Source organism: Pelodiscus sinensis, chromosome 17 (assembly GCF_049634645.1).
Source record: "Pelodiscus sinensis isolate JC-2024 chromosome 17, ASM4963464v1, whole genome shotgun sequence".
Classification (NCBI taxonomy): domain Eukaryota; kingdom Metazoa; phylum Chordata; order Testudines; family Trionychidae; genus Pelodiscus; species Pelodiscus sinensis.
The window spans coordinates 33,433,010-33,446,396 of NC_134727.1; the positions used below are offsets into that span (position 1 = coordinate 33,433,010).

The 13,387-nt window shown below is 44.1% G+C and overlaps 1 protein-coding gene across 3 annotated transcripts in view; it reads left to right on the top strand.

The window, feature by feature from the left end:
- CNOT6 (CCR4-NOT transcription complex subunit 6) overlaps positions 1–13,387 on the top strand; it is a 75,972-nt gene that overhangs the window by 40,192 nt on the left and 22,393 nt on the right. For all 3 annotated transcript variants that reach the window (XM_075900500.1, XM_075900499.1, XM_075900498.1), the window contains 4 exons: positions 3,110–3,296; positions 9,341–9,426; positions 12,480–12,584; positions 12,670–12,738. In XM_075900500.1, the coding sequence (XP_075756615.1) occupies positions 3,110–3,296; positions 9,341–9,426; positions 12,480–12,584; positions 12,670–12,738 (447 nt within the window). The remainder of the gene's footprint in view (positions 1–3,109; positions 3,297–9,340; positions 9,427–12,479; positions 12,585–12,669; positions 12,739–13,387) is intronic.

The window sequence follows — 13,387 nt, forward strand, 5'->3', positions numbered from 1 at the left end:
TGGAACCCCACTTATTATGCCCTTCCAGCATGACTGAATTACTCTCTGAAAGAGGTTTTACAGCCAGTTATGCACCCACCTTATAGTAAATGTCTCTAGATCTGCTGGCAGTGCTCCTCCTAATGCACCCTAATATGCCATTAGCCTTCTTGGCTACAAGGGCACACTGTTAACTTGTATCCATCCAGCTTCTCATCCACTGTAATCCCCTGGTCCTTTTCTGCCAAATTGCTGCTGAGCTAGTTGGTCCCCAGCCTGTAACTGTGCTTGGGATTCTTCCGTTCCAAATGCAGGACTCTGCACTTGTCCTTATAGAACCTCATCAGATTTCTTTTGTCCCAATCCTCTTATTTGGCCTGGTCGCCCTGGACCCTATCGCTACCCTCCAACGCAGTGGTTACCAACTGCTGGTCTGCAGATTGGTGCTGAACCGCAAACCACTGGCTGCCGGGCCATGGCACATTGCCAGGCCATGCCCATGCTGGCTGCTCTGGGACCGGGGTTGGGGTATACGCCTTGCACATGGCCCTGGCCCCCAGACCTGCCTCCCAGCAGCTAGCTTCAGCTTCAGTGTCTGCAGGCGGCTGTTCATAATGGCTCTGGAGGCCGGGGTTGGGGTACATCCTGGCCCCCTGAGTCACCGCACAACAGCTGGCTTCAGCTCCAGCAATCACTATGTGGCGGGTGGCTGCTGCAGCTAAAGCCAACTGTTTACAGTGGCTTGGGGGAAGGGGGGAGATTTGATTTTATACAAATATGTAAATGAATTTGCATAATGAATATGCAAATAAAATGTTAACGATCCATCAGAAGTTTTTGACTGGGTTTGCTGGTCCACAGTATAAAAAAGGTTGGGAACCACTGCTCCAACATATCTACCTCGCCCCCCTAGCTTAGTGTCATCTGCAAACGTGCTGAGGGTGCAATCCATCCCCTCTTCCAGGTCATTAATAAAGATGTTCAACAAAACCAGACTTGGAACTGACTCTTGGGGCATTCTCCTTGAGACTGACCACCAACTGGATATCAAGCCGTTGATCACTGCCAGTTGAGCCCAACAGTCTAGCCAGCTTTCTATCCACTTTACAGTCCATTTATCCAATCCATATGTCTTTAACTTGTGGGAAAGAATGCTGTGGGAGACCATGTCAAAAGCTTTGCTAGTCAAAGTATATCACGTCCACCACCTGCCCTATATCCACAAAGCCAGTTATCTTGTCACAGAAGGCAATCGGGTTAGTCAGGCATGACTTGCCCTTAGTGAATCCATGTTGACTATTCCTGATCACTTTCCTCTTCCAAGCACTTCAGAATGGATGCCTTGAGAATTCTCTCCATGATTTTTCTGGGGACTGAAATGAGGCTGACTGATCTATAGTTCTTTGGATTGTCCTTCTTCCTTTTTTTGGAGATGGGCACTAGATTTGCCTTTTTCCAATTGTCCGGGACCTCCCCAAATCGCCACGAGTTTTCAAAGAATGGTCAGTGGCTCTAAAATCAGATCAGCCAACTCCCTCAGCACCCTCGATGCATTAAAGACAGCCCCATGGATTTATGTATGTCCAATTTCTCTAAATAGTTGTTAACTTACCCTGGGGGACTAATCAACATATTATCAGTATGTCTACACTATGGGACAAGGTTGAGTTAAGATACACAATTTCAGCTATGTTAATTGTGTAGCAGAAGTCGAAATACCTCAATTCAACTTTTGGTGCTGTGCTCACTGCAGGAAGTCAAAGGGAGAACACTCTTCCTTTGACTTCCCTTACTCCTCATGGAAGCAGGACTACCGGCATCGATCCGAGTGCCCCTCTCAGTTCGAATTAGCTCTCTTAACTAGACCCGCTAATTCGAACCCTGTTAGACATACCAACAGTGTTTCCATGCAGGTACAGAATTTGATTGTAGAGCTAACCCTGCTGCAGCTCCCCTGCTTATCGACTAGTTGATGGGCAATCCATCAACTAGTTGATTAAACTAAATTTAATATCCCTACTCTGTGTCAGAGGCAGCAATATGGGGAGGGGAGGCAGGAGCTGGTGCCCTTGAGGGGCCTCCTTTTAAGCCGGCTTTCTACAGCACCAGATCCTGTGAAGCCACCTGCCTTCTCCCCACACACTTCCATGTTGCTGTCTCTGATACAGTGTGGATGGCAGGGTCTCTCCGGGAGTGAGGCCGGGAGCGCACTGACTGCCAGCCCCAGCAACTGTTGAATAGTTGTGTAACTGCTAAAATTTGATGCAGTTACATGATTATTCAATTGCATGATATCTGACATCCCTAGTATGCAGGCCAGGGAGAGGGGAGTTACTCCAGCCGTGTCTCACTGCAGCAGGTGAGAAGTGCCTTTCCATGGTTGCTGCAGCTCCAACAGACACCAGCTGGGGTAGGTCCAGGTTCATCTACCCCCTGCGCTCCCCAGCCAGAGTGGAGAATGCAGCTAACTATGCACTTCCCCTCTCTCCCTGATGTAGCAGTGTTCCGGTATGAATCAGGTGAGCTCCCCCCCAAGTATGCCTGGGGAGTGGGAGCCTCAGAGCCGGGGCAATACTAGACTCCTAGTGGGCAGTTTAGCACTGAGGGGGATAGTGAGGTGCACCCCAGCCAGCCCCTTTCACCTGCCTGGTTATTCTCTTCTTTTTGTATGGCTTTCTGAGAAACAGTCCCATTCCAGGCACATTCCATTTTCCTACACATCCAAACCATTACCTTGAGTTGAGCTATGATAAGAGAAAACTGCATGCCAAATTTGGTGCTCCTAGCTCTTACTACTTAGGAGGAGTTCTTAAACAGACAGATGCACAAACTCTCTCAAATATATAGCCAACTTCTAGAAAGGAAGAGGATGTTCAAGGCTCAAAGCATGAGTTCAAAAATGTCTAAAGATCCCAGGAAACAAAACTTAAAGGAAAATATATTTGCGTGATCAAAACGTTATGCAATTAGAGGGGAGTATCTTCTATGTAATCTTTCATTTTTTAACCATATTGCAGAAAACTCTAAAGGCTATCCACACAAGATGTTATGCATGCTACAACTAGATGTTTAAAATGTCCAAAGTTCTTTTTATTTTACTCCTGTGTTTCTCTCTATCTCTGTCTTACAGGGAAAGTAAGAAGCTTAAGTTCATCTTTGTGGTCACTGACCCATTTGACAGCTTTGCATCTCAGTGACAATTCCTTATCCCGTATTCCTTCAGACATTGCCAAGCTTCACAATCTGGTATATCTGGACCTGTCCTCTAATAAAATCCGCAGTTTACCAGCAGAGCTCGGAAACATGGTGTCACTCAGGTATGCAAATTTAATTTCATGTTCATCTGCAACCCCAACAGGAATGTTTCGGGTTTTGGCATGTTTCTATTCTGTAGCTAACCAAAGTCAATATAAAGAGTTTTTTCTAATGGTTGGAGTTGTAACTGCACAGCCTTAGCACACTTATCTTTTGCACTAATCCCTACTTGCCTTATGCACCAGTGCACAATGACTTCCTACAGAGCTGAGCATAGTGGCAGTCAGCCCTGTATGACATTTCTAAATCCTGTTTACATCCACACTCTTCCAAATGCATCCCCAAACCTTTATGCAGGGGTTATGCTCTTGAAGAACTGTTGATACTAGGGATGTAATAGTATAGTCGATTAACTGATAAGCAAAAGGTTAATGCTGTAGACTACGTGCATTTCCCCCCATCCCTGGACAGTACATTTTTTAGCAGGCTGGCCAGCAGCCCAGCTCAGTCCCAGCTTGCACTGGATGCTGGACCTACCCACACTGGCTCTGCATTTAAAGTGTATTAGAAGCCAGCTGGACAGGGAGCCCAACTCAATTCTGGCTCTTGCTGGGTCCCGGAGCTCAGACCCCTCCCGCCCTGATAAGAATTCATGAGGTTAATTGACTATTCACTTAACCAATATTTAACATCCCTAATTGATAACCAGAGAGGTGGGTGCAGGAGTTGCGCCTTAGTTCATGGTCAGAGAGAGTATTTTATAGTAACTAGCACAAAAGCCCTACACTATAGTAACACACACAGTAAGAGCAGACTAAACATTTCTAAATACAGATAATCAACAAAGTTAGTGGCTGTTTTCTTCATGGCAAAGTTAGTGGCAAAGGGAGGAGGTGTTGCCTTATATATTAAAAATGAACACACTTGGAGTGAGGTGGAGAGGGACATAGGAGATGGAAGTGTTGAGAGTCTCTGGGTTAGGCTAAAAGGGGTTAAAAACAAGGGAGATGTCACGGTAGGAGTCTACTGCAGGCCACCTACCCAGGTGGAAGAAGTGGATGAGGCTTTTTTTAAACAGCTAACAATATCATCCAAAGCTCAAGATTTGGTGGTGATGGGGGACTTCAACTATCCAGATATATGTTGGGAAAATAACACAGCGGGGCACAGACTATCCAATAAGTTCTTAGACTGCATTGGAGACAACTTTTTATTTCAGAAGGTTGAAAAAGCTACCAGGGGGAAGCTGTTCTACATTTGATCCTAACAAATAGGGAGGAACTGGTTGAGAATTTGAAAGTGGATGGCAGCTTGGGTGAAAGTGATCATGAAATCATAGAGTTCACAATTCTAAGGAAGGGTAGAAGGGAGAACAGCAAAATAGAGACAGTGGATTTCAGGAAGGCAGATTTTGGTAAGCTCAGAGAGCTGATAGGTAAGGTCCCATGGGAATCAAGACTGAGGGGAAAAACAACTTAGGAGAGTTGGCAGTTTTTCAAAGGGACATTAAGGGCCCAAAAGCAAGCCATTCCGCTGCCTTGGAAAGATAGAAAATATGGCAAAAGACCGCCTTGGCTTAACCACGAGATCTTGCATGATCTAAAAATAAAAAAGGAGTCATATAAAAAATGGAAAGTAGGACAAATTACAAAGAATGACTATAGGCAAACAACACAGGAATGCAGGGGCAAGATTAGAAAGCAAAGGCACAAAATGAGCTCAAACTAGCTTCGGGAATAAAGGGAAACAAGAAGACTTTTTATAAATACATTAGAAGCAAGAGGAAGACCAAGGACAGGATAGGCCAGTGGTCAGTGAAGAGGGAGAAACAGTAACAGGAAACTTGGAAATGGCAGAGATGCTTAATGACTTAAGCTTCGGTCTTCACCGAGAAGTCTGAAGGAACGCCTAACATAGTGAATGCTAGTGGGAAGGGGGTAGGTTTAGAATATAAAACAAAAAAAAGAACGTTAGAAATCATGTAGGAAAGTTAGATGCCTGCCAGTCACCAGGGCCTGATGAAATGGATCCTAGAATACTCAAGGGGCTGATAGAGGAGGTATCTGAGCCTCTAGGTATCATCTTTGGAAAATCATGGGAGACAGGAGAGATTCCAGAAGACTGGAAAAGGGCAAATATAGTGCCCATTTATAAAAAGGGGAATAAGAACAACCCAGGAAACTACAGACCAGTTAGTTTAACTTCTGTGCCAGGGAAGATAATGGAGCAAGTAGTTAAAGAAATCATCTGTAAACACTTGTAAGGTGCCAAGGTGATAGGGAACAGCCAGCATGGATTTGTAAAGAACAAATCATGTCAAAGCAATCTGATAGCTTTCTTTGATAGAATAACAAGTCTTGTGGATAAGGGAGAAGCGGTGGATGTGGTATACCTAGACTTTAGTAAGGCGTTTGAAATGGTCTCGCATGATATTCTTATCAATAAACTAAGCAAATACAACTTAGATGGGGCTACTATAAGGTGGATGCATAACTGGTTGGATAACCATACTCAGAGAGTAGTTATTAATGGTTCACAATCGTGCTGGAAAGATATAACAAGTGGGGTTCCGCAGGGGTCTGTTTTGGGACCTGCTCTGTTCAATATCTTCATCAATGATTTAGATATTAGCATAGAAAGTACGCTTATTAAGTTTGCAGATGATACCAAGCTGGGAGGGGTTGCGACTGCTCTGGAGGATAGGGTCATAATTCAAAATGATCTGGACAAATTGGAGGAATGGTCTGAGGTAAACAGGATGGAGTTTAATAAAGACAAATGTAAGGTGCTCCACTTAGGAAGGAACAATCAGTTTCGCACATACAGAATGGGAAGCGACTGTCTAGGAAGAAGTATGGCAGAAAGGGATCTAGGGGTCATAGTGGAACACAAGCTGAATATGAGTCAGCAGTGTGACAATGTTGCAAAAAAAGCAAACATGATTCTGGGATGCATTAACAGGTGTGTTGTGAGCAAGACACGAGAAGTCATTCTTCCGCTCTACTCTGCGCTGGTTAGGCCTCAGTTGGAGTACTGTGTTCAGTTCTGGGCTCCGCATTTCAAGAAATGTGGAGAAATTGGAGAGGGTCCAGAGAAGAGCAACAAGAATGATTAACGGTATAGAGAACATGACCTATGAAGGAAGGCTGAAAGAATTGGGTTTGTTTACTTTAGAAAAGAGAAGACTGAGGGGGGACATGATAGCTGTTTTCAGGTATCTAAAAGGGTGTCATAGGGAGGAGGGAGAGAACTTGTTCATCTTTGCCTCTGAGGATAGAACAAGAAGCAATGGGCTTAAACTGCAGCAAGGGAGGTTTAGGTTGGACATTAGGAAAAAGTTGCTAACTGTCAGGGTATTTAAGCACTGGAAATAATTGCCCAGGGAGGTTGTGGAATCCCCATCTGTGGAGATATTGAAGAGTAGGTCAGATAAATGTCTATCAGGGATGGTCTAGACAGTATTTGGTCCTGCCATGGGGGCAGGAGACTGAACTCAATGACCACTTGAGATTCCTTCCAGTCTTAGTATTCTATGATTCATCTTAGATTACTATTCTAAGAATTTAATTTTATGACAATAGTTGTATAATACTTGAGATATTTGCTTTAGGGATGTTAAAGTGCTAAACCATTTTAACCTAGGTCCTGCTGTCAGGTCCCACCCACCCAGCTTGTTCCACAGCTGGGGCTGCTCTGGAGCCCACGCCACCACTAGAGTTAACTGACAAGGTCTGGTTAACTGGTAAGCATAGCAGTAAGCCTCATGGTTACGGGTGTGCTTACCAGTTAACCATTTAACATCTCTAATTTTCAAAGCAATTCCAATTGATATCTTGTGGATGGGTTTTTTCGTTGCTTTCCCTTCTGTGGTAGTTATGTAGTTACACTTCCACACCAATAAAAGAACCCACTCTTTAGCTAGCCAGGTTGTTACTTACATGCATTTTATGCTTTCAGATTGCAAACAATGTTTCTTCTAATCTTTTCCATCCATGTGCGAAATAAATAATAATCTAGGAATGGAGTAAGTAGGCCGTTAGTCTTCTCCTCTAAAACATCTACATTTATCTATGCTTTTTTTACATCTTGCAAGGAATGGCTAGGGAACTATAGTCTGGCAGAATCAGATGGATCAGAATCAGTCTGAAGATTCTCAGAGTGGCCCACAAAACCCGTATTTTAAAAGTCTTTAGTGAAGCATCTCAATATTCATTGAATTTGGCAACTTTATTGGAGATCTGTGCTTCGCAAAATGTTCCAAAAGAGAAGAAAAACAGTCTTCATTTATTAGTATGTTTGCTAGCAATTTAGCCAGGAGAAGGGACAACCATACTGTATTTTCTAATAGCAAAATACTATCTTTTGGAAATCTAAAAAGAACCATTTCACATTTTTTCAGCAACTTTTTTCTAGTTAAAAAATTGTTAAACTAAATAACTAACTAGAAAAACTAAGTCCAGTAAAGTCCCACAATATTTTACTTAAATAAATGATCCAGTTTTTACACATCAAGTTGTGAGCAGGTTCAAGAAGCAATCTTATGTGAAGATTGTGACTATATCACAGATTTTAACCTTTATAGCTAAGTTAGACCATTCTAGGGTTGGTCTGCACTGCATTGACATAGCTATGTTTCTGGGGTGTAAAAAATCCACATCACTGAGCTCTGGTCTACAGTAGGACTTTATTTCGAAATAACCCCCCAATCCCAAGTTGAATTTAAAGTAGAACACCCACATTACCAAACCCATTATTTCGAAATAACGGGCCATGGAATTTGAAATCTGTATTCCTGCTTTTCCAGGAGGCATGCTAATTCCAAAATAGTTATTTTGAAATAATGGTAGTGGGGACGCTCTGGTTCCACTACTTGGAAATAATTACTCCCAAGTGCTTCCTGGGGCTCTTAAGCCGAGGTAGCGCATCCACATTAACGGAGCCTGCCTTGGACTAATTTAGAGGCTTCCTCGTAGTGTGAAGCTAGTTTGATTTTTGTTAAATTGGGAGTTAAGTCAAATTTAAAAATTTCAAAATATTTTCCTAATGTACACACGACCTGAGAAAGGTAGGTAAGCTAACCGAACCCCAATACAGACACTGGTAGGCTGATGGAAGAAGTCTTTTGTTGAGGGAACTACTGCTTCTCAAGGAAGGTGTATTATCTGGGAACCACGCCACTTTCCGCGGCTCCCCTTGGCTGCAGATGGGGAACTGGAGCCAATGGGAGCCATGAGGCTCCATGGTTGTGGAGCAGGTAAATAAACAAACCTCAGTGGCCAGTTAGCAGGTAACATTGGTTCAAAGTGAAGCACTGTAGCGTTTTAAATGTAGACATAGCCTGAGAGTGTGTAGAAGGCATGTTATCAAGTTGAATTTCTCTTGGCCTTTGGTTGCCAACTTCTGTTTCTCCCAAATGAAAAAGCATATACAATATCTCAACAGAAGCATTGTAAAAAATGAACATTAGAATACTACTCTTTATTAGCCAAAATACAGTTAATTAAATGGATTTTTGTGCCATATAGACTTCATGCAATATATTAACAGGTATCTAACTTTTGTTGACAAAGCCGTGAAATTATTTTGACAAAGTTAATTAAAAAATAATAATTTGTTGTGATGTGTTAGAGTGACTTAGCAGCACACTAACATCGTAATATAATAGCTATCATTCTACTGGAATCATTTTTGTTTGTTCTTGGTTTTATTTTAATGACAAAAGTCTTATTTTTCATTGTCCTTTAAACTTAGCACAGCCATTAGTGGTCCAGCTTGTCAGAAATGTAATCCTTCATTTCTTGTTATTCCTTTACATTTTAATGGTTAACTACAAACGTTTATGGCCACATAGTTGGATTACCACCCAGCTAATTCTACTCTGTACATCTAACATCATGAGCTTTTTTTAGTGGGTACAACAAGATATTGTTAATTCTTGCTCACTGTTTAGTCTTCCAATTTTTCCAAGTAGTGGTGTGATAGCACAGATTTCTTCTTATAGTGAAATTGTTTCAGCAATAAACAGTTGATCGTAAATACTGTTTTATTTCCCACTTTATATTACTGTAACTTTTTTTTTTTTTTTTTTTTTTTTTTTTGCCTACAGGGAACTCCATTTAAATAACAACCTGTTACGGGTTCTACCATTTGAGCTGGGAAAACTATTTCAATTACAGACATTAGGTCTGAAAGGTATGTCTTTTACCTACCTACCTTTTATGTTTTGATCCCATTCTTGAGTTACAGCTGTTTTAACCTACACATTGTATAAAATGCTACCAAATAGCAGCTATAAGAATTTATTTTTCTCTTTATAAATATATTGACGTTTAATGAATCTGGCCCAAAAAAGAATGAAAAATGAAGTTCATTTTCTGGTTGCCTATGTGGAAGCTATATGCTGCTTTTGATTAAGTCTGGCCTAATTGAACTTACACTGCAGTTATGGAACTCTTTCCCTCAAGAGGGAGGTCAGATGGATATCTTTCTTAGAATTTTGTACTGCTGTTATATAATGTCAGACTGCAAATAACAATTTAAAATTGATTTTTCACAATTTTGGGGCCAATACTGTAAGTGTTTGGTATGTAGATCTATTGACTTCAGTAGGAGTTGTGTGAATGAAAGGCTTACAACAGGGGTGGGCAAGATACCTTTTGCGAGCTGGATCCAGCCCACCAAGCAACCTATATCCGGCCTGCAGACCACCTTGCCGGGACCCTCAGGCATGAAGCAGCCACTGTTTTAAGCACAGGGCTCCTCCATGTGAGTCTACTCTGGAGGGAGGGAAAGGCTTTGTGTGATTTCCCTGCCCCTAGCCATAGGGTTACCAGGTGACTTCAAAAAAAATACCGGACACGCTGGATCTCAGATGTGTGCGGGGGGACCGTCTGGGAGGGGAGTGGGGCTGGCCGGGAGGAAGGGTGAGGGGGACCAGCCAGCGGGAAGCAGGGCTGGTGAGGGGGAGGGGAAAGGAGGGGGCAGCGGGGCTGGCCAGGGGAGATCGGGGCGGGGGGGGGGGGGGAGAGGAGGGGAATGGCCGGCAGGAAGCAGGGATGGCCGGGAGGGGATCGGGGGAACCAAGCTGGCCAGGGGAGATCAGGAGATGGGGTGGGGAGAGAGAGAACCGGCTGGCGGGATGCGGGGGATATTGGGAGGAGGGGAGGGAGAACCAGCCCACGGGAAGCAGGGCTGGCTGGGAGGGAGTCAGGGGGAGCGGGGCTGGCTGGAGGAGAACCAGCCGGTGGGGAGCGGGGCTGGTCGGGGGAGCGGGGCTGGCCGGGGGATAACCAGCTGGCAGGGAGCAGTACTGGATGGGGGCGGGGAGAAGGGGGAAGAGAATCAGCCAACAGAGAGCAGGACTGACCTGGGTGCACACAGATCCAGAGGCGCTGCCTGTCCCGCGCATGGTCCTGGGGATTCCATCCTGGCCCCCCCCTCACGTAATTGTGTACTGCCTGGCTGGTAGACATGCTCATGCAGCGTGAGCGTGTCTACCAGCCAGGCAGTTTGCAATTACATACTGATGCGCCTAATAATAATAAACTTACCTAATGAGAAAATACCGGACATTTTGTATGTCAAGGACCACTTTTCTGTGGAGGAAGTGCAGGGTCTAGGACAGAGGTTGGATGCAGAAGGGCGCCTAGGGTAAGGGACTGGGGTGCAGAAGACTGTATTTCCTATTGTTCGGAAACAACAGACCAGTAGGAGCTGAGAGATTGGCCTGGGAAATGGGGGCAATGCGAGCCTCTCCCCTCTCCTGGAGTTGAGCCACATGGAAGGAGCAGCCTGCAGTTTTAAGTAGCCTGGAGCTGCACCAGGCAGGGAGCCCAGTCTGCCTTAGAAGTGCTGCAGGGTTGCTGGCCAGGAGCCGCTTAGCTAAGTGCCTCCCAGCCAAAGCCTTTCTCTGGCACTCCTGCCCCTCCTGCATCCCAACTCCCTCCCCCAGGTCACCATCCAAACACTCTGCACCCCCCTGCTCCAGTTATAACTCCCTCCCAGATGCTGTAACCCCTCCTTCACTCTTTCCCCCAGGCCAGAATCCTCTCCTGTACCCACACTTCCTCCCTGACCCTACACCCCAGCCCCCGACCCAGGTCACAACCCCCTTCTTTGCCCAAACTCCCTCTCAGACTTCATACTGTCTTCTGCACCCCAGTCCCTTACCCTGGGCACCCTTCTGCATCCAACCTCTGTCCTAGACCCTGCACTTCCTCCACGGAAAAGTGGTCCTTGACCACTTTCCAAAATCTTGGAGTAGCCCCCCACCAAAAATCATCGCCCACCCCTGCCTTACAAGATCAGGCTCTTTCTATTAAGTATTATGTCTATAAACCTCATTAAATCTCCAGAGTCTATGATGATTGGACAATTATACTGTTTCCTTATTTTTGTGACCTTTGACGGCCAGACTGTAAAAGAGCCCCCTTAGGGTGTGTCTAGACTACAGAGTTTTGTCGACAAAAATGGACTTTTGTCGACAAAACTATACCTGCGTCTACACTACCGCTGAGTTCTGTTGACATAACGTCGACAGAACTCAGCAGTTTTGTCGACGCTGGTAAACCTCATTTTACGAGGCATAACGCCTTCTGTCGACAGAGTTCTGTCAACAGAAGGTGTTGTTGCATGTAAACTGTCCTTGCGTCTACACTGCCATGTCGACAAAACAGCTTGCTTTGTCGACAGAACTGAATGTAGTGTAGACGCTCTTTGTCAACAAAACTTCTGTCAACAAAACTCTGTAGTCTAGACGTATCCTTAGTTAATTAGAGATCTGGAAGAGCGAGACCATATTCTGGTGTAGGTGCAGGGAATCCTTTTGGGCTGTGGGAGGGCACTGCCTCATGAAATAAAACTGGTGGAGATTGCTCCTGCCCCAGATGTGTTCCCCATCACCATTATAAGTGTATTTGGAAAGGGGCAAAACTTCAGTATGACAAATCCTCTAATAGTACAGGATCTGTTAGAGAGCATTGTCTAGGAGGTTAGACTAGATGATCACGGTGGTCCCTTCTGACCTTAAATTCTATGAGATCCAGAGATTAAGGTTTGAGCTGCCCTTCTAGAACTCAGATACAGAGGAGAAGGTACGTGTTTCCAGGAAAGGAAAGTTGAAATGCTTTTTAAAATAGGAAACAGTTGTCATTTTTCTGTATATAGCCAAAGCTTTGAACGTCAATACAAACCCACACTCAGTCATTTTTCTTATTTAATTTTACTTTTTATAAACATGTTTGCAGGAAATCCACTTACACAGGATATACTGAACCTCTACCAGGAACCAGATGGAACACGAAGGCTACTGAATTATTTGCTTGATAATTTGGCAGGTACTGCAAAAAGAAGTAAGTGATCATTCCTAATATATGTATTTATGCCACTTAAAATAAATATGATTATTTCACTTAATTTTTTAAAATGTTCTTATAGTTTCAACAGAACAGCCACCTCCAAGATCTTGGATTATGTTGCAAGAACCAGACCGAACAAGGCCAACAGGTAGCATTGCAGTGATTCTTTATAGATTTTTTTTTTCTTATTTAAAATAATTTCATTGTTCCATTTTGCTGAAATAGTTGTTTGATACTGAACTAAAACATCTCCTACTGACTAACAGGTAGTATAGGCATTCCTACATCAGACAGCACATTTGTCTGCAGAATTAGCTACTTTTTTCTTAGAGGTAGTGCCATTATCTTTAATTGAACTACTTGCCAGTAGAGTTGAAATTCAAGTATTATAAAAGTATCTGATCAATTGGAAAATATTCATTGAATCACCATCAACTTCCTACCGCCTGCCGCTGCCCAAGTTGTGTAGCAACACTGCCCCCTAGTGCCTCTCCGCGAAGCCTGATCCACACAGGTGCTATTGCAGCTGGGAATGGGCACACGTATGGCACAGCTGTTCGCATCTGTTCCAGAGTTGGAGACCGAGAATATACAAATATGCAAATTAAATGTTACCGGTCTGACATTTTAATGCCATCCCCTGCATTAAAAAGGTGGCTGTAGTCTCATGCCGCACTGCTGGGTATGGAGCAAGCTGGTCTGTGGGGGACAAAGAACCAGGCTGGGTCTCAGGAGATGTGGATGCGGTTCCTGGCTTTTCTCCTGGGTGCTGGAGGACTGCGGGCAAGTCCCTTCTG